The following is an 18,822-nucleotide window of genomic DNA, read 5'->3' on the forward strand; positions in this document are numbered from 1 at the left end:
ACTTACCCAGTCAAACAGACCAGGACAAGTATTAGGGAGTTAAACTAAAGTGCGTTAGCTACTTCTGCTCCTTTGTGCCTCATTATCTCCACAAAACCTAGTGGCTTTAACTCAATGACACCTCCTTTCTCCTATCCTCTAAATAACAATACAATTAGAAAGTTGCAGAGTGGCTGTGGGGAGTTCCATGTATTACATCAGAGGTAAATTACTTAATAAATTAATTTGATCATTTAAAAAAAAATCCTACACTCTTATTTAAACTTATATGTGAATTTCCTGTTAGTAGAAGATGACCTTTAGATTCGATTAGACTTTAGTTCAATGAAGACCTGTGTTAGCAAAGAGGTATTAAATACATACTGACTTTCCTAATGTTTCCACTTTGATCTGGTGACAATTGTGCCAGTTCGTGTTCTGTAACTGAAGTTTTGGAGTCATTGATGAGGTCTGTTACAAGGTTGTGATCAAGGCATGACATGGCAATGAACAGGATACGTGAACTTACAAAGAAGAAAATAAGAGTTTAAATCTAAGTATGAAAAAAACCCCAGCTTCATTATCATGTGATCAAATGTACACTATGTTAGACTGCTTCTCCACTGCTGAATCAGACTGAACTCAAACTGGTGGTCAGCAGGTCAGGATTAGATGGACTCCATAAAGCTCATTAGTGATGTCTTGAAACGTGTAGTCCCATCCAGTTTCTTTGAGGTTTAGTGTGCCATAACTTTGCTCGTTGAGAACCTGTTTAGTTAAATATGTGAAGCAATGCTACATCATTATATTAACTGCAAAATAGAAAATGTCAGACATGAGAATTTCTGTAGCTGTCTGAGCCGCTGCCTGAGGCCTCCAGCCATAACTCTTACTCACGAGCTTTGTTAGAAGGTAACTTCACCGAGGGTGAAGTTATAGTACGGTAATGGCAGGAGAGAGTCCACAGAAACGCGCAGGAGGGCGTAATATCCATGTCCACAGCACAACAAATTTCAGGCTACTGTTTGACGTGATCTAAGAGTTAAATATAGTGGTAAGAGGTACTTCGATGTGGTGACCTGCTGGGAGAATCTCCCAGGTAAAAGGTGGAGGTCAGGAGCATTCTGTATGAGGAAATGTCCTCAAAAGGACGTGGGGGTGTTGGTCGACAGCCAGCTAAATGTGAGCTGTCGGCATCCTGGCCTGCATCAGAAATGGTGTGGCCAGCAGGAGCAGGGAGGTGATTGTCCCCCTGTACTCGGCACTGGTGAGGCCGCACCTCGAGTGCTGTGTTCAGTTTTGGGCCCCTCACTGCAGGAAAGACATGGAGGTGCTGGAGCGTGTCCAGAGAAGGGCAACCAAGCTGGTGAGGGGCCTGGAGCACAAGGCTTATGAGGAGCGGCTGAGGGAACTGGGGTTGTTTAGCCTGGAGAAAAGGAGGCCGAGGGGAGACCTTATCGCTCTCTGCACCTACCTGAAAGGAGGGTGTAGCAAGGTGGGTGTCGGTCTCTTTTCCCAATTAACAAGTAATAAGATGAGAGGAAATGGCCTCAAGTTGCACCACAGAAGGTTTAGGTTGGATATTAGGAAAAATTTCTTCACCGAAAGAGTTGTCAAGCATTGGAACAGGCTGCCTAGGGAAGTGGTGGAGTCACCGTCCCTGGAGGTGTTTAAAATACCTGTAGATGTGGTGCTTAGGGACGTGGTTTAGTGGTGGACTTGGCAGTGCTACGTTAATGGTTGGACTCGATGATCTTAAAGGTCTTTTCCAACCTAAATGATTCTATGATTCTATGAATCACAGGAACAGGCCGCTTCCATAGACAACGGAAAACATGCTTCCAGCCCAAAATGCGTTAGGCAAACTAGTTGATGAATATGCAGGAGGACGACAAAACTATCATACGAAGGACAGACGGAAGACATATGCCTGAGGAAGAAGCACTTCATATATGATTGACCAGCCAAAGAAAGTGGTCAGGAGCAGCCGGAGTGACAGAAAACTTACTTCTGGATTATACAAAAGCCATTTTGCTGCTTGGGCAGGCACACAAGCGCTTCTGGCTGCTCTGGCATAAGGACACGTCAAAACGGGTACAGAAAAAGCACAAAACCCGACCGAACGCCTGGCGGTGGAGCCGCGGCGGGAGGGCAGCCGGCCCACGGCAGCGGCCGCCCCGCCCGCCGCCTCCCGCCCGGCCCCGTTGCCACGGCAGCGCGGCGGCGTCCCGTAATGGCGGCGGCGGGAAGCGGAGGGCGGCCATGGTGCGGAGTGAGTGTCGCTGAGAGCCGCTTTCCTCCCCTCCCCGGGGCCCTTTCCCTCCTCCCCAGGACGTGCCCCGCTCCCTGGGCACCACGTTCCCTCTCCCCACACTTGCCCCCCTTCTCCGCCGCTCCCACACCCCTTCGCAGCCCCTCTCCCATTCCGCGTCCCTTACTCTCCTCACCTGGCTGGATTATCTGGTTTCCCTCTTCCCTGGTAATAACAACCCATTTTATTTCACCCAGCACAGCACAGGGGCGCGCTTGCCTCCCAAAACAGCCCCCGAGAGGCCCAGCAGTGGGGTGGCCCAGGCGGGGACCCCCCCGTGTGTGGGGCAGCGCCCTGCAAGGGGAGGTGCGTGATGGGATGACTTGTGTCTGGGCCTAGAGCTGTCAGTGCTGTCCTTTCCCTGTAGTTATAAATTTTCAACACCACATGATAATTTATTTTTTTTAGGTAGAAGTAGCCAATGCAGACGCTTTATCAGAGATGTAAAAAAAACCCTGAATGAGGTTAAAATACACCGTACTATTACTTATGAATCCATAATCTTTTAGAAGTGAAGTGGTGTGACATAAAAGACTGAGTGCTCATACCTATCACTCAAGAAAAAAGCTACTGAGGAATTCCCTTTATCTGTGATTTTCCCTATAATCTGTTTTGATTGTATACTGTCACTGGACTGCCGGTCCCTTGCTGGGCTAAAATAATGCTTTGGAAAATAACTCCTTCTCTCTGCATGAAGCTGGCAGGTGCCTGCTTTGAGCAGGCACTGCCTGAAGGAGAATGGCTTCATCTCCTGAACAGCATGGTATGAGTTTGAGTCTTAAAATAATGGTTGAATACTTCTCTGAAATGCAGGTTCCCCCACTGTTTTGTGATATACCTGCAGCTGTCTACCTGCTTATTCTTTCCATTTCTTTAATGCTTTCCTTCGTATCTGCTCCTTTTTGAGTAAAACATGTAATTTTTGGAAGCCCAGCTGTTAGATCTTCATGATCTATTATCTCCAGTTGATTGATTCCATCCCTTATTTTCTCCTGTGTTCACGGGAACATGGGAGTAGCTGTGATCTCTCAGGTCACTGGTCTATTCTCCTGTTACTGTGCACAACATCAGATAATCTGGTTAATGAACTTCTCAGTGAAAAGTAACATTGGAGTGTGTTTTGTCAATGTCCTGGAAAACTTTTATTTAAAATTCATTGTTTTCTCTTGCAAGTTTGTTTCCCTCGTTCCTTTTAAATGAACTAGATAGATAGCATATAATATGTCAAATATTCACTCAGTTCCCTATACCAGGTCACCAAAATAGGTCTCTAAAGGTCTAGTGTAGTTTGTACTGTGAATAATTTTCTCTGCTTTGCAAACCATCTGGTAATGAAAGTGGACATTTTTGCATAATCACTGCAACAATCACTTCAATTTTCTTTTTGTCAGTAAAGGGAAATCTGACTGTAATAAAATTCTGTCAGGAATAGTTTGTATGACTTCTTTTTGTATAAAGGGTACAGAGCATAACGTTGTCTCCAATGTGTAGGTATGTAGATTGTGGAATATTGTTTTCTTGCTCAAAATTTGCACTGGAAATACCGGCGCTGAAAGATCTGCCATGAAACACATTAATAAGCAGGCTATTTTTTATTTTTTTTAGTTTCCAGCAGATTTGCCAAGTAACTTATTAAAAATGCCAGTGTTTTTCATATTTTCTGTGAAGACTAAAATATTTAGTCATGATTATTGCCCTTTTTTTCTCTTTTCTGTATTAATTTAATCAGGTTTAATCAATGGGCTGTTGAAGGGAAGGTGGTTTTTTAGATGCAGTAAACCTGCCCAACATGACTAAAAGACACTTACCTTTCCAATATGCTTCACATGCAGACAGGATCCCCTCTTACATCAATATCAGTATTACCATTATATAATTATGTAAATCATGTCAGATAAAACTGTTGAACAGAAGGGAGATTTAACCCTGGTCATCTGTAAATAATGTAATATAAGCAAAACCAGTTTCACCCCTTTCCCAAAAGCTGTAGATAGAGGAGCTGCACTGACACACACGAGTTTGGGCTGTTTTGGTACGTAGTTTACCCAGCTTGTAGCAGACCAGTACATGTGAATGTGTGTAGCTATTCCAGGACCACTAATAAAACTGGATGATTTCACAAAACCTCACTGAGACAAAGAAATGATGAAAGAATACTTTTAATTACTGCATGGTAGGAACAATTTGTTTTCACAGATCTCTGTATGTTTTTTCTTTTTACTTATTTTTCTTCAGAGTCTTTTTGAAAGGCTTGCTAGTCTTTTTTTGGCATTAGCAATGATGCAAATACCTATGCTAATTTGATAAAACCCTAGTTTTTTAATCAGGACATCACTATAGTTCACTGCTTGTCAAGGAGAGGAAAATGCTAGTGCTTTTTTGGTGTAGTGGGCTGGAAACAAAGTAATAACATCTAGCTCAAGAGTGAGCACCAGTTCTCATAGAATTTCTTTACCTTCATTACACAGAGCGTTTTCACTGTTTGAAAGATTGCCTGGCATTAAATATTACCGCATGATAACTCTGAACCCAGGTCTCTCATGTTTTTTGGCCTCTGAAACTCCTTTGCTGGTGCTAATGAGCTGGTAGTGCCTAAGAATCATAGAATCATAGAATGTTTTGGGTTGGAAGGGACATTAAAGATCATCTAGTTCCAACCCCCCTGCCATGGGCAGGGACACCTTCCACTAGACCAGGTTGCTCAAAGCCCCATCCAACCTGGCCTTGAACACTTCCAGGGATGGGGCATCCACAACCTCTCTGGGAAACCTGTTCCAGTGCCTCACCATCCTCATAGTGAAGAACTTCTTCCTTACATCTAGTCGAAACCTACCCTCTTTCAGTTTAAAGCCATTACCCCTTGTCCTATCTCTATATGCCCTTGTAAAAAGTCCCTCTCCAGCTTTCTTGTAGGCCCCCTTTAGGTACTGGGAGGATGCTATAAGGTCTCCCTGGTGCCTTCTCTTCTCCAGGCTGAACAACCCCAACTCTCTCAGCCTGTGTTCATAGGAGAGGTGCTCCAGCCCTCTGATCATCATCGTGGCCCTCCTCTGGGCTCACTCCAACAGGTCCATGTCCTTCTTCCATTGGGGCCCCCAGAGCTGAACACAGTCCTCCAGGTAGGGTCTCATGAAAGCAGAGCAGAGGGGGAGAATCACCTCCCTCAACCTGCTGGTCACGCTTCTTTTGATGCAGCCCAGGATACAGTTGGCTTTCTGGGCTGCGAGCACACATTGCTGACTCGTGTCCAGCTTTTCATGCACTGGTACCCCCAAGTCCTTCTCCTCAGGGCTGCTCTAAATCCATTCTCTGCCCAGCCTGTAACTGTGCTTGGGATTGCCCTGATCCATGTGCAGGACCTTGCCCTTGGCCTTGTTGAACTTCATGGCGTTCTCACGGGCCCACCTCTCAAGCCTGTCAAGGTCCCTCTGGATGGCATCCCTTCCCTCCAGCATGTCAACTGCACTCAGCTTGGTGTCATCGGCAAACTTGCTGAGGGTGCACTCAATCCCACTGTCCATGTCGCCAACAAAGATGTTAAATAGCGCCGGTCCCAATACCGACCCCTGAGGAACGCCACTCGTCACTGGAATACCCAGGATTAAATTTCATTCTATCATAAATATTTATAAGCATGAATTAGTTATGGCTTTGCCTCAAGCATGAAAAAAGTAAAAAACATCTGCCCACTTTCAACATTTATCCTGCTTATTTCTGTGCACACTGTGCTGGTGGAAGAATGTGATAACATGCCATAGCTAGTTTACTTTCCCTCCCTGCCCCTGCTACCTTTGATGTGAACATCTGGCATCAGGAAATAAAAGAGCATACAACACTCCATTGCTTGTTTGCATGAATCAATCTGCAACCCGAGCAATCCTGAAAATAGTGGATGCTGGATTAATTTCTGCAAGGGTTGTGTCACACTTATGGAAGACTCAGCAGTTTTCATACGGATTTTTCTAAATGTTACAGGTGATGTGAGTGTGTTTCACCAATTATGTTTACTGTGGCAGAGTGGGCTGAAGTTACTTGGTACTTGATGTCTTTTCTAGCAGATTTTATTGTTGTTGGTGTTCCTACTGGATATCTATTTGGTATGGTGCAACAAAAGAATTAAATGATTTTCTAAGTTCATGAGTCAGATGGCAGAAAATGAATAAAGGGAAATATGACATCTAATGTTTCTTTCAGTCACTGAAGATCTTGTTAGAAGACGTGCAGAACATAATAACTGTGAAATTTTTTCACTGGAAGAAATCTCTTTACATCAGCAGGAAATAGAAAAACTAGAGTATCTTGACAAATGGTGCCGAGATTTAAAAATTCTCTATCTTCAGAATAATCTAATTCCAAAAATTGGTAAGTGTTTTCTGGATGTGTTTCTTTTAAAATGGATTTACATGCATAATTTCAAAATCAGAAAAAAATATCTGTTGTGTTGTACTTTAAGGGAATGTAGAGTGAGTAACTACAGAAAGGTTCTTTGTGGATCTGCTCCTACAAGATTTCCTTTCCCTATCTCTTTAGTAAATTTCTAAGAAGCTCAGAAATTTGCAAGAGAAATTTTAAATTGAAAGATAGTACTGAGATACTAGTCACTAGAATGGGAGTGTGGAACACCTTTTATTGATTAAAATCTCCAAAATCAAGATATAACTTCAATATCCTGTCTTTGTCACAAACAGAGAGACAGTTTAGCATATACCATGGACTGGGATATCATAGGACTAGCTCTCTTCAGGCTCCTTTTTAAATTCAGTTTTTAAACAAATGGTATTTTTTGTTAACATTGAAATAGTTTTCATTCAGATAAAATACTTGCTTTTGTTCATAAAGACCACTTTTTACAGCAAAGTATCAATGGTCTTCCTGCACCACAGGAGAAAGTATAATTTCATATGGTCTGTGTTTTGTAGTATAGGTTCACATGTTTGCTAAGGCACTCTACAGAAAGATACATCGGACCTTGGGCTGGAAAAGCTTAGACTCTACAGATAGACTGTAGATGAAGAACGGAAAGTCAGAAGTGCTCAGGAATTATATTAGCATATTAGTTTGAAGTTCCTTAAGAGGAAGAAAAAAAATCTAAATTTTTAGGGTGAAATTCTGTGCTCAGGGCTTGTAGTCAAAGGCTTTAAATTCTGTGGAGGGGCTCATCAGGAAACTGTATCTGTACTGATAACATCTGCATTTCTTAGAGTGGAGGAATCTTCTCCCAGAGACAATAAGGTTTTTGAAACTGCTTTATGCTGCTCTGCCCCATCAAAAATGGGACTAAAATAAGTTATTTTTCTCTCTGTTACTGTGTCCTTAATAAGGCACAAGACTTTATTTCTTTCTTTTGTCAACACTCATACCTCCTTTAGCTTAGCATGGTATATCATATTACCGTTCAGATTATTGCTTTTTGGACACAAGATTTTTCTCATTTTGAGACATTCAATTTTAATCTTAATCTAACTGTAGGAATTGGAAAAGTATGCAACTTCATATATTCTTGTATAATGTAACAGCTTTTCCAAGATAATGCCTTAGTAACAAATGAAAAAAAAAAAAAAAAAGAAAAAAGCACTATATAAGTAGTGACCAAAAGGGTTGCCAATAGGAGTTGTGTTACAAAGTACTGAATTGGAGAAGTAAATCTTCCCAGTGGATACCAACATGTCCATGCAGAGCACACAGCAGTTCCAAGCATGCTTCAAAATATCATAGCCAAATGGTTTATATTGACTCTGTTGGGATGGGTCTTTTCTCTTATTAAAGAAAACCTTTATGCAGCCCTCAAGATCAGACTTGCCTACTAATCAGATAGCAAGTTGTACAGCACCCACTATATGGATGAGTCCTTGTTCTTTTCTTTTCCGTAAGTGGAAAAAAACCCACAAGATACCATTGGCTTCAACACTTGTCACTCTCACATCTTCATGTGTACAGGAACTGCCATTACAGAAACACTGTAAGAAAAACAAATAGCCAAGCTAAGCTGCATAAGTCCTTGCTGAGAAATTAGTTTCATCATCTGTTTGTGAATTATGAAGAAAATATCTCTTAGCAAACTAAATGGTAGGATTCATGTCAACAAACTTTTAGGCATCTATGTTTTAGGCAATTACTGTAGCTTCCCTTTATAACCAGTGATGAAGAAAAGGCGTATTTTTGAGCCTGATTCAGTTCACTGATTCTAGACAGCCAATTTAAGATAAGACAAATTGCACTTGAAGAACCTATTTCTCTTTATTGATTACAGAATAGCCTAGACAACTAACTCAGCTGTAGACATGATCTGTGTTGGTCAGATGAAGCTCCCTCTGCTTGAATTTCTTTGTCTCAGTAGGGACAGTTTGTACAGCAGTTAATCAGTGCCACTTGTAAATTAGAGTTTGAGGTAAACTTTATGACTTCATTGGATAGGTTTTCCAGTCAGATCTTTGAAACATCTGGTAATTGGGGAGAAATTGGTGAACTGTGACACAAGTTATACTATGTATGTTGTCTCAGATTTATGTCTCTGACCCATGTATCATGTGTCTCAAGTGGTATTTGCATTTTTCAGACATTTTTGGGACTCATGAAGATCGTTGCTACCCTATTCCCTCTGTACCCCTTTTCTGTATTCAAAGGAGGAAATGCTAGCCGTTCTGACACAACCCCACACATTGTGAACCTGCTATTTTCAACAGTTCATGGTGAAAATAATACAGGTTAAATTCCAGACTAGGAGGGGGGTGTTTGTGTGTGTGTGGCTTTGTATTGTTCATACTGAAGCCATATAAATCCTTATTTGCAAAATTTTTGAAAACGGAGGACAGGAAGTTTCTTATATTAACCGTGTAGATAAAGGATCTTTAAAAATTAAATATATACTAAAGAAGCCAATCTTTTCCATATAAGTGAGTGTAAAATGCTAATTTTATAAAGCTTGATTAAGTATGGCCTGATCCTTTCTGAGTTTCATGACAAATGGAATGTTTCACCATGCTTTTTGGCCAGTTGTCTTGCATTATATACATGTTTTATGGATTTGTGATTAAAAATGTGATTATAACGTTCCTTATTTCTTTTTATTTTTTTTTAATTTAATTTGTGTTTTCAGACAACTTGTTTGGTTTTGTCTTTTTATTAATATTATTAATGCCCAGTAATCTGATACATATTCTGATTTGTCCTTCCTATTTTTCTGCTTTATTGTTTCTTTGAAGTAAAGTGAGAAGGTAAAATGATAATGCCCTTTCCAGTGAGGAGAAGTGAAATAACAGCTCTATGTTCTGTTACAGAAAATGTGAGCAAACTAAAGAAGCTGGAATATTTAAATGTAGCTTTGAACAACATTGAAAGAATTGAAAATCTGGAAGGTCAGATTTTAAACAAACCATTTTGTCTTTTCATATTGAAACACTTAAGTTTTGACTTAGTGTAAAAGAGGGTGGAAGCCATTATGTCGACCAGTAAAGGTACTTTCTTGATACTCAGGAAGAGCTTTTTGTGTGCAGTGTTTCAACAAATGCTTCTTAGTAGCAAGTGCTTCCTACTGCTGAAGTTTTGTCATTGAACTTTCTTAAATGTATTTTAACTCACTTTTTGCATACTCTCTCACCAGTGTTGCCAGCTATGATAGCTCTATTCTTTAATACTTTAATACAAAGTGGGAATCCAAATTTTTAATGAAATTGGTATTTCACCAATGTAAAGATAAGATAATTTGTTATGCAGGTTAGCTGGAGCAATACTTTTTTTTTTTTTTTAATGCTATGCAGGCTGTAAAAAGTCTCTCGTGTAATGTTTCAGCAGTTATATTCAATTCAGCAATCAAGTGTCACACACAAGAAGGTTCTACTCTGTGCACAGGTTGCATTGGCAGTCTGGGGTATTTTTAAAGGGTTTTTCACATGATTCTTTTCTCTGTCATTGCATGAAGTCCTGTCTGGTTTATCTGTGTTTAATCCTTTATCCTGTCACTATAATTACATGTGCAAAGATCTAGCATTTTCCAAGATCACAATCTAAGACTTGGAGCCACCCATAAACACATTCCATATTACTCGTATAATTTCTGACTTGATTGCTTTCTCTTTCTTGATTCTGATTAGGCTAGTTGCCGAATCTTTAAAATGTCCACTTTGAGAAGGGAACAATAAAAAAAAGCTGGTTTTTTTTGTTGTTTATTTGGTTTGGGGGTTTTTTTGGTTGTATTTTTAAGTCTACAAGCTGATTCAAGAGGATGGCTTAAATCAAATAAAAAAATAAGCAAATAGGCTAAACACAAATTTGTAAAAGTTGAAGAAATAGGTAGTACATTACATATTTGGCAGTTAGTTGAGAAACTTGCATCTGTTTTCATGCCAGTAAATTTTAAGTTCCTCTATCAGGCTGCATTATTTATTACTGTGATTTGTCATTTACTTAGAAATCAGAACCTTTGGGAGTGAGCCTTGCAAAAATTTGGGTTATTTAACTCCCCTAATAAATCATTTTGAGTTGTTTATTTTCTTTCAGCTCCATTATGCATAAAATACTTGCCAAATAGACCTGCAGAGGAAAAGAAGTGATTACAATGATGAGCATTGAAGTTGAGCTTGCTCATAACTAAACTTTTTCACTCTTAGAGTCAAGGTTATGATTCATGGGCAGATTATGATAAAAAGGGGCTGATAAATTTTGGATCTGGATTTCCCAGAGCATTTTGTTAGCTAATTTAGAGTTTCTGTTTATAATGAATTGTTTTGGTTAACAAACAACATTTTCTCACTGGTATTTGCAATTTAACCAGCGATAACATATTCACAATGATAGCTCAGTCCATAGAGTGGAAAACCTCCTCTTGACTTGGAGTGAATTTTTAGAAAACCTTATCTTTACACTTCAGTAATGTTAGCTAAGATTAACAGGATACAGAAATGAAACCCATAATTGACCCTGCTCTCCTGAAGCAATTAGACATTCTTTTAGCCATATGGTGAAGATTCCGTTGAGGAGGGGTACCAAGGCAATCAGACTGTTAAAACTGAAGTCCAGCTTATCTGAAAATGAAACATTTAATAGCTCATCTGGTATACCAGCACTGACCACAAAGTTTTGATAATGATAAAACCAATAATAAATTTTGATATTTTGTATTTTATTGAGATTCTTTTTCATTCTGTAAATATTGTGACCTCATAAACTTAAGCTGTGAGTCACTGTCTCACTTGTGGCTTGGAAAAGATGTATTCTGATAGGATGAAATTAGTATACAGACAATAAATGCAGACAGTTTTATATCCAAGTGTGTGCACGTGTGTGTGTATGTGTGTGTGTATGTCATGTACCTTTATTTTATGGACAAACTGAATTAAGTTTTTTTCAAACAGGCTGTGAAGAACTAAAGAAACTTGACCTGACAGCAAATTTCATTGGTGAACTCTCCAGTATTGAAGCCCTAAAATATAATATACATCTGAAGGAACTGTTTCTAGTGGGTAACCCATGTACTGAATTTGAAGGTTATAGACAATTTGTAGTGGCAACTCTTCATCAATTAAAAGTAAGATTTAAAAAATTAAATTTATATCCAAATCAATAATGAACATTGTTGACTGAACATACTAATCCCAAACAAAATAAATGCCTATGATAGGAAAGCTAGTAGCATTTTTCTTACCGTCCACAGGAAATTAAATTCTATTCTGAAGAACAAGTGACTACAATAAATAATGTGGTAATAAATTGGTTCTGTTTTGACTAAAACACATGCATTTGTTAACTTTTCTGTCATTTTTATTGGAGATGCTTAAACAAAGTTTTGAAAAAAAAAATACATTGTACAGTTCTGGCTTTTTTTCTCATTTGTTTTTATATACATACACAATGTATTTTTATTTTCATGATTGCAGAAAGTTACCAGGTTGTTGGTACCATACCAACAACATGTACCAAACCAACAGTGTAAGGCAGTAGAAAAATAGAAGCTGATCTAAAAATGCACTATGTTGCATTGGCTGTAAATAGATACTTTGAGATTGAGGTTTTGTGCAATGACTGAACTGATGTAATGATTTCCTGTCATTGAAACAGGCAGTCCAAGTCCTGAAATATGCTCCCACAATTTCCCTTGGAGAAGCACAGATGCTTCCTTAACTTATTAAGAGTAGATTCAACTCACTTAGTTGTCAATAACTAACACATCAAAAGAAATAATTTTGTAATAGCTTCATAAGCTGAATCAAGGTCAGACAAATATTAGAAATGGCTGAAGGGACTCTTTCTATTACATAGTCTAGTAAGACCAGTTGAAATTTCTAGAAAATGCAAAAAGTAGCTCTCAGACACGCAAAACCATTTTCAGATCCGAATAGCTACTTATTGTTAATTCTTTTCAATACACTATAACTTACATAGTGCTATAGAGGTTTGAAAGGTGTTATTTTTTATTTTATACAGAAGGTAGTCTATCAAAATTAACCTACAGTTTAATGGATTTATTGATTTGAATATATTTAAAATTTCTCACATATCTATATTGATTTTTTTCCCCTTTGGGAAGTGTTTGGATAGTAAAGAAATAGAACGTTCAGAGAGGATTCAAGCACTTCAAAACTATCCAGAAGTGAAACAGAAAATCAGAGAACAGGAGCAAGCTTACCTTCTCAAAAGAGCCGGAGAAAAAGAAGAGGCTCAAAGAAGGATGCAAGAAAGAAAGGACAAGAAACAAAAACAAATGGAATCTAATATTGGATTTGACAGGTAACAGTAAGCAACAACAGTTTGCGAGTAAACATCATTCTTCTCTTTCTTCATTAAGAATTTTGGTTTTCCTCATTAAATGGTGTATATAATTCCACTTAAATCTTTTGGTTTGTCTTTATTGTTGATTCTAGCAGAATTATTTCTCCTCATGCATGTTCTCTCTAATGAAAAACATAATTACAAACATAACTAATTACTGATCTGCAGACAGTACAATAGAATTTTTGTCCCAAAACTCAAAGCTAAATTGTTTGGGTGCCAAAATAGTGTAATTGATAGCTTCTTTCAGGAGTACACCTGGAAATTGTTATTTAAGATAATGCAGGGGTTCCAGAGAAAGCAGCTGTTCACCTGTAATTTGTTTTGCTTTACAGTTATTAGATAGGAAGACTGAAATGGAATATTGCAGATCTTTGAGATATAAAAGGCTATGGAATGTTGATTTCTATACTTCTTCCACCTAATATCACTGAGATTACGTAGACAGCAGAAAGATTTTTGTCTGGGGTCATCTTCCACTGCAGTTGCCATCCATCTTATTTTTAATCCAATAGAGACTATGGCTATGGATCTTTGTTCTCATAGATCACAGCTGTATCATAAATTTAGTTTTCTCTCTATATTGATAGAGAATTTCTGAAGATTACAGAGGCTTAGGGCTAGGCGTAAAAATGATTCAGGTTCTAAGGTGGCACTTGAGGAGACGCCTAAATAAAATATTGCTATGCTATAAATTTCTGGTCTGCTGATGCCTGATATTGGGAATACTTAAACATCACATAGACTAAAGGTTTTCTTTCACCTGAAAGTTGTGAGGGTATCTAAAAATCTACTCCTGAAATTAAATCTGTTGAACTATCTACGAGGGTTTTCAGAGGGTTAGGCATAACCATAGTATCACTTCTTAGTTAAGTCAATGAAAAACATTATGTCAAAATACATTTTGTTGATTGATGAAAGAAGCAGAGCAGAGAATGTTATCCAAATATGTAAGATACTGTCCTTGGTAGGAATTATACAGCTATTAGTATTGGGTTAAAAAAGTATTATTGCAAGAATTCATTAGCAAGTACAGTTACTCTTCCTTCATTTCACTGCGATAATAGTCTATGTGACCTTGTGTAGCTCAAACTCTCTACAGAACAAAGAAAACCATCAGGCAGAAGGAGATGGAGAACAAGAAACGTGGAGAAGAGTTGATGATGATGAAGAAGACAGAAGATTTTGGGAGGAGCCTACACCATATACTCCAGAATCGAGATTAGAAACTCACAGATATATTGAAGAAAAACGGAGAGCTAAAGACAATATAAGGTATGTTTTTGTTTTAATATATTCTATGAATTGAAGAAGGGGAAATTTTCAAAGGTACAGAGAAGTAGGTGACTGCCTCACATTAAATATTACTGAGAACTGGAAGCTTAAAACCCTGTTGACTGTGCAAATATGCTTATAAAATCAAAATGAAATATTCATATTGTTCATTTTGTTTTGTTTCATTTTCTAAAATTTATTTATTATACCCTTTATTTTGTTTTTCCTCAAATACAGTTTTGAAATATAATTTATCTTTTCAGCTCTATTTTATGGACTTTAGAAGTTTCACTTTTCTGTCAGCTAACTAATATGTTTCATGTGGTTCAATGTTTAATATTCTTGCTAAAAGCATTTATCCAGAGTGCAGACTGCATTATATAAATGCCCCACAGGCCATGCTACAAAATTTTTGCACAAGTGGCATTTCAGGCACCTTTTCTATGTGACTTAGAATTTTTTTCACATACTTTATCAAAGATATTCGTCCCGAGTAATAAGATTCTTCATGTTATCTATGCTATTTGGCATGGTGAATCTGAAGATATCTGGCCCCTGAAAAGCCTTTAAAACTTTCTAAAGTTGTCACTAGTTTTGCTGAACATGGAAAATTAATGCAGATGCTAGCAAAAAAAAAGTTATATTGCTGCTGGCTTATCAATTCCACAAACATTGTAAGCAATGTCTTTTTTTTTTTTCTTCCCCTTATATAACAGCATTTGTGCCAGAGATTTTTCTAGCTGTTCTTTTTAAGGGTATGGTTTTTAAAAGATCTATCAAGCCTCAGTATTGAAAAAGTCAGTCCTAGGGAACTCTCCCAGAAATCTGGAAATCTGCATAACTTGTTGCTATTATTAATTCAAGGTCTAGCACTTTCCCAGAAGAACTACTTTGAAACTCAGATTCTCGCTAGTTAGAATTTTGCTGTGTTTGGCGATGCCTTGCTTTATTCAAAAGCAAGCGTGTTCCAAATGCTTCCCTCTATTCAAGGAAAGTCCAAATAATGTTATAATAAAGATAGAATAATTCCTTTCTGGGTTTTTTCTAAATTTCTAAGTCATTTAAAGGAGTTAAAAATCCTTTCACAGTTCATTTTTTTTTGGTGGTGAGATTTTTGTTAGGTAGCATGAGAAAGGTGAGAACAGAAAAGTGCCCCTGACAACTTCAAAGCATCCTTGCTGGTGGACAGGAGCTGGAATGTAACTTTAATACAAGTTATTCAGTATAAAAGGATGTTTATTTTAGTATAAAATTGACATGAACTCAATCAGACCAATGTTAAATTTGAACCTATCTATGACATGTTAGCACACGTTAATTTTGCCAGCTGCAGTATAGTTGCACAGTTGATAATAAACTGAGCAGCTTTGGCTATTGCCAAATGAGTGAATACTTGCAGTTTCAATCAAAGAAAATTCAGACAAGTGTAAAATCAGTTGAAGCTGAAAGGTCCTTTAGGTGCTCATTGCCAGAACAAGGCCTTTCAGCTCATCTCAGCACAAAGTTAAACAAATTATCTTCAACTCTAATGATTATGACATGACTAAATCTGCCTTAAAGTGGCTCACATGAGCAGACAGATTTCATCTAGAAACAGATTATTAACAGCCAAAAGGTGGTAAGATATAATTTTCTGAAATATTTCTGAGAACTGCATCTTTAGAACAGAGTGGTGGTTCGTTTACTTTGCATTTAAGTGTGAAGAGTAGGGATTCAGGTGTAGAAACTGCTAGCCCACAAATACCACATTAAAGCTCTGATTTATACTATAGAATACTATTTAACACATGGATAATTGTGAATCTTCTTAAACAGAAGTTGTTTTTATGTAGACATTCCAGTAGCCCCACTTGAATGTTTTGATTTCTTCTTCAAAGCCATTGTATTCATAGACCAAATCTTTTTTTATGCTTTTTTTTTTTCCCCAAGGTGGTCTAAATCTTACATACTTTATTTCCCTCATTAGTGATTTACCTTTAGTGTTCTCTTATCTTGAACTTATAGTAAGAAATTGGTGTGGGAACACAAAAAGCAATGTGTTGCTGTTGTCTTTTTGAGAAATGGGGGGTTTTTATATGCAGATGAAGTAGCCATACACACTATATTGACCAGCTGAAGAGTGGATTAATGCAAAGTGACAATTACAGTGCTGTATTTTTAAAGAAAACAGCCTTTTTTTACCAAGGTGCAAGCAGATTTTTCTTTTTCATGTTACTAAGATTCCTTACTCTTCCTCTCCTTGCTCATGATCTAAACACTTATACAGGAAAATACCAGTACTACAAGTCTTAATGATCTTACAGTGATTTGCTTTGTTTTGGCAGATAAATTTAAGGTAGCTTGTTTATTGCACTAAATGAAAGTCAGATATAGTTTAATTGCTGATAGCTGAACACGGATAGTGAAGATTAAAGTCTCCATCAGTAATATGTATTGTATTTTTTGAAGGAAGAACACAGCAAAAAAATGTAATAGATGCATCAACAAATAGTCTGTATGTATGCACTTTGGTCATACTGTATCCTATTGTATCTATCTATCCTGCTTGTAAACTTTTCACCATTAAAATTCTTTTTACTAGTGCAGAACAGTGACTGATAGACATGCTATTTAGAGATATGCCAAGCATTTGTTCAGTAAAAGTAATTAGGTTAGCATGAATAAAAAATTTCTTTAGAATTGCTTGCACATACATCAAATCAGTTAGCAGTAATGATACCTCATGATTAGTATGACCATTCATAACTAGAAAAAGTTCCATTTCATATGTTAAGCAATCCACTGATTTCTTAAGACATACCAGATAAATTTGATGTATTACTGTTTGATAGTGGACATTGTGACATGCAGAAGAAGTTATTATCAATGTAAGATGTGATATTACAAAACATTTGCTCATCTTTAGATGATACTTTTAATGTGCAATTGGACATTTGATATAACTTGTTTTGTTCCTGAAATAAGTTGTAGCCTCAACATCAAATACCAGATAATTCTAACCTCTTGCCATCTGCTTCTTACTTTTTGCTATTAGACATAAAATACCAGAATGTGAAAATATAAACCATTTTCCCTTCTGTTTTGTAAAGGGAATCAAAGAAGAGAGAGAAGCCTCTTCAGACGTTGGTCACTGCAGAAGGAAAAGTTCTGAATGTGAATGTGCCTAAGTATGTAAAGTTAAGAGGTTAAACAGGCTAACTCACCTCTTTATAGTTGATTTGGACAACTACTTCAAGATATGTGACAATACAAAAATAAGAGGGCTGACAAATTCTCGTTGCAGTATTATATTCCTGATGGGGAAACTGACTTCTTAATTTATATTCTGATGCTGGAAAAAGAATCAGTTTTCAGTGAGTAAAGTGTTAAAGGTTGTTTAATTTAACACCTTAGTCTTTGATGATTGAAGAACTTGTTTTTCTGTAAAAGATATAAGACGTTTTACTTTTTCCTTCTATGGTAAGGCTCTTCTTCTTGGAGCATCTTGCTAATAGTGGAAAAAGTTTAACTGGTTTAACTATTGAAGATAAATGTGTATGAGTATCCACTTCAAATGTGGAAAAATAAGTCAAAGTAGTTATTTCTGGACAAAATCATTCTGTCCTCTGAGGACAGATGTAAAACTGGCAGAATTGGGAAGGATGTGTAATTACCTTCTATGGCATGAGGTCCTTTGACACTGAATGAGGTCTGTAGGAACAGGGGCTGGTGATACAGGGAAGTGTCTTGTATTTTATCATTGACAAAGGCACTTGGCTCAGATGTTTTGGAATGAGTTTCCAGGGATATCAGCCATGTGTTACCATTCATTTCACTTGAGCCAAGCCTTCCTTTTCTAAGGGAAAACAGGAGACAGAATGTGTAAACATTGTTTACTTATAAATGGCTCCCCAAAGAGCCTCCTACTGGAGACTCTGATCAAAAAGTGGCCTATGAAAGGCCTCTGACCTGTCTGCTGTCCTCTGAACAACTTTTCCGATCTTAAGACTGATTTAGCTGCAAAATCAAGGCTAAGAACATGCTTATTGTTAGCATGAAGAATGCTTTCTAAATCTTGGAAATTTATAAATCCACACAAATTCAAGGAATTTGAAAACCTACATTATAAAATCAGTGCATAGTTTTCAGTGCTATAGGGAAAATTAAAGGTAGTGGCAGAAGAACTCATGTTTATTCCACCTATACCAGAAGATACTTACCATTGTATTGGTGTACTTTTTCGTAAAAATGTGTTGACTGAAAAATTTTTTATATAATTTTCTAGTTCAAAAACAAGTCTGAAATAGTTCAGATCTTGTTTTAATAGAATTCGATTATGCCTCTAAAAAGCAGGGACATTTAGAATAAAGCTCTAGCTATCTTTTTAGAAAAAAATACAGTCCCCTAGAGTTCACTGTTAGTAGTAGTCCTGTTTGTGTCACCAAAGTTTTTTGGATTAGAATTTAGTCTGTGGATGTGCCCACATAAAGCCAGATCAATGAGCAGTTTTTGTC

The 18,822-nt window shown here is 37.5% G+C and overlaps 1 protein-coding gene across 2 annotated transcripts in view; it reads left to right on the top strand.

Moving 5' to 3' along the window:
* The first annotated feature begins 2,200 nt into the window (after positions 1–2,200).
* DNAAF11 (dynein axonemal assembly factor 11) overlaps positions 2,201–18,822 on the top strand; it is a 39,913-nt gene continuing 23,291 nt past the window's right edge. Inside the window, exons 1-7 of one of the 2 annotated variants that reach the window (XM_030012851.1) lie at positions 2,201–2,251; positions 6,485–6,652; positions 9,568–9,645; positions 11,641–11,813; positions 12,813–13,012; positions 14,141–14,329; positions 17,419–17,496. In XM_030012851.1, coding sequence (XP_029868711.1) covers positions 2,242–2,251; positions 6,485–6,652; positions 9,568–9,645; positions 11,641–11,813; positions 12,813–13,012; positions 14,141–14,329; positions 17,419–17,496 — 896 coding nt within the window. In that variant the 5' untranslated portion in view covers positions 2,201–2,241. The remainder of the gene's footprint in view (positions 2,252–6,484; positions 6,653–9,567; positions 9,646–11,640; positions 11,814–12,812; positions 13,013–14,140; positions 14,330–17,418; positions 17,497–18,822) is intronic. The other variant, XM_030012852.1, reaches the window with a different exon arrangement.

This window comes from Aquila chrysaetos, chromosome 4 (genome assembly GCF_900496995.4).
Source record: "Aquila chrysaetos chrysaetos chromosome 4, bAquChr1.4, whole genome shotgun sequence".
Classification (NCBI taxonomy): domain Eukaryota; kingdom Metazoa; phylum Chordata; class Aves; order Accipitriformes; family Accipitridae; genus Aquila; species Aquila chrysaetos.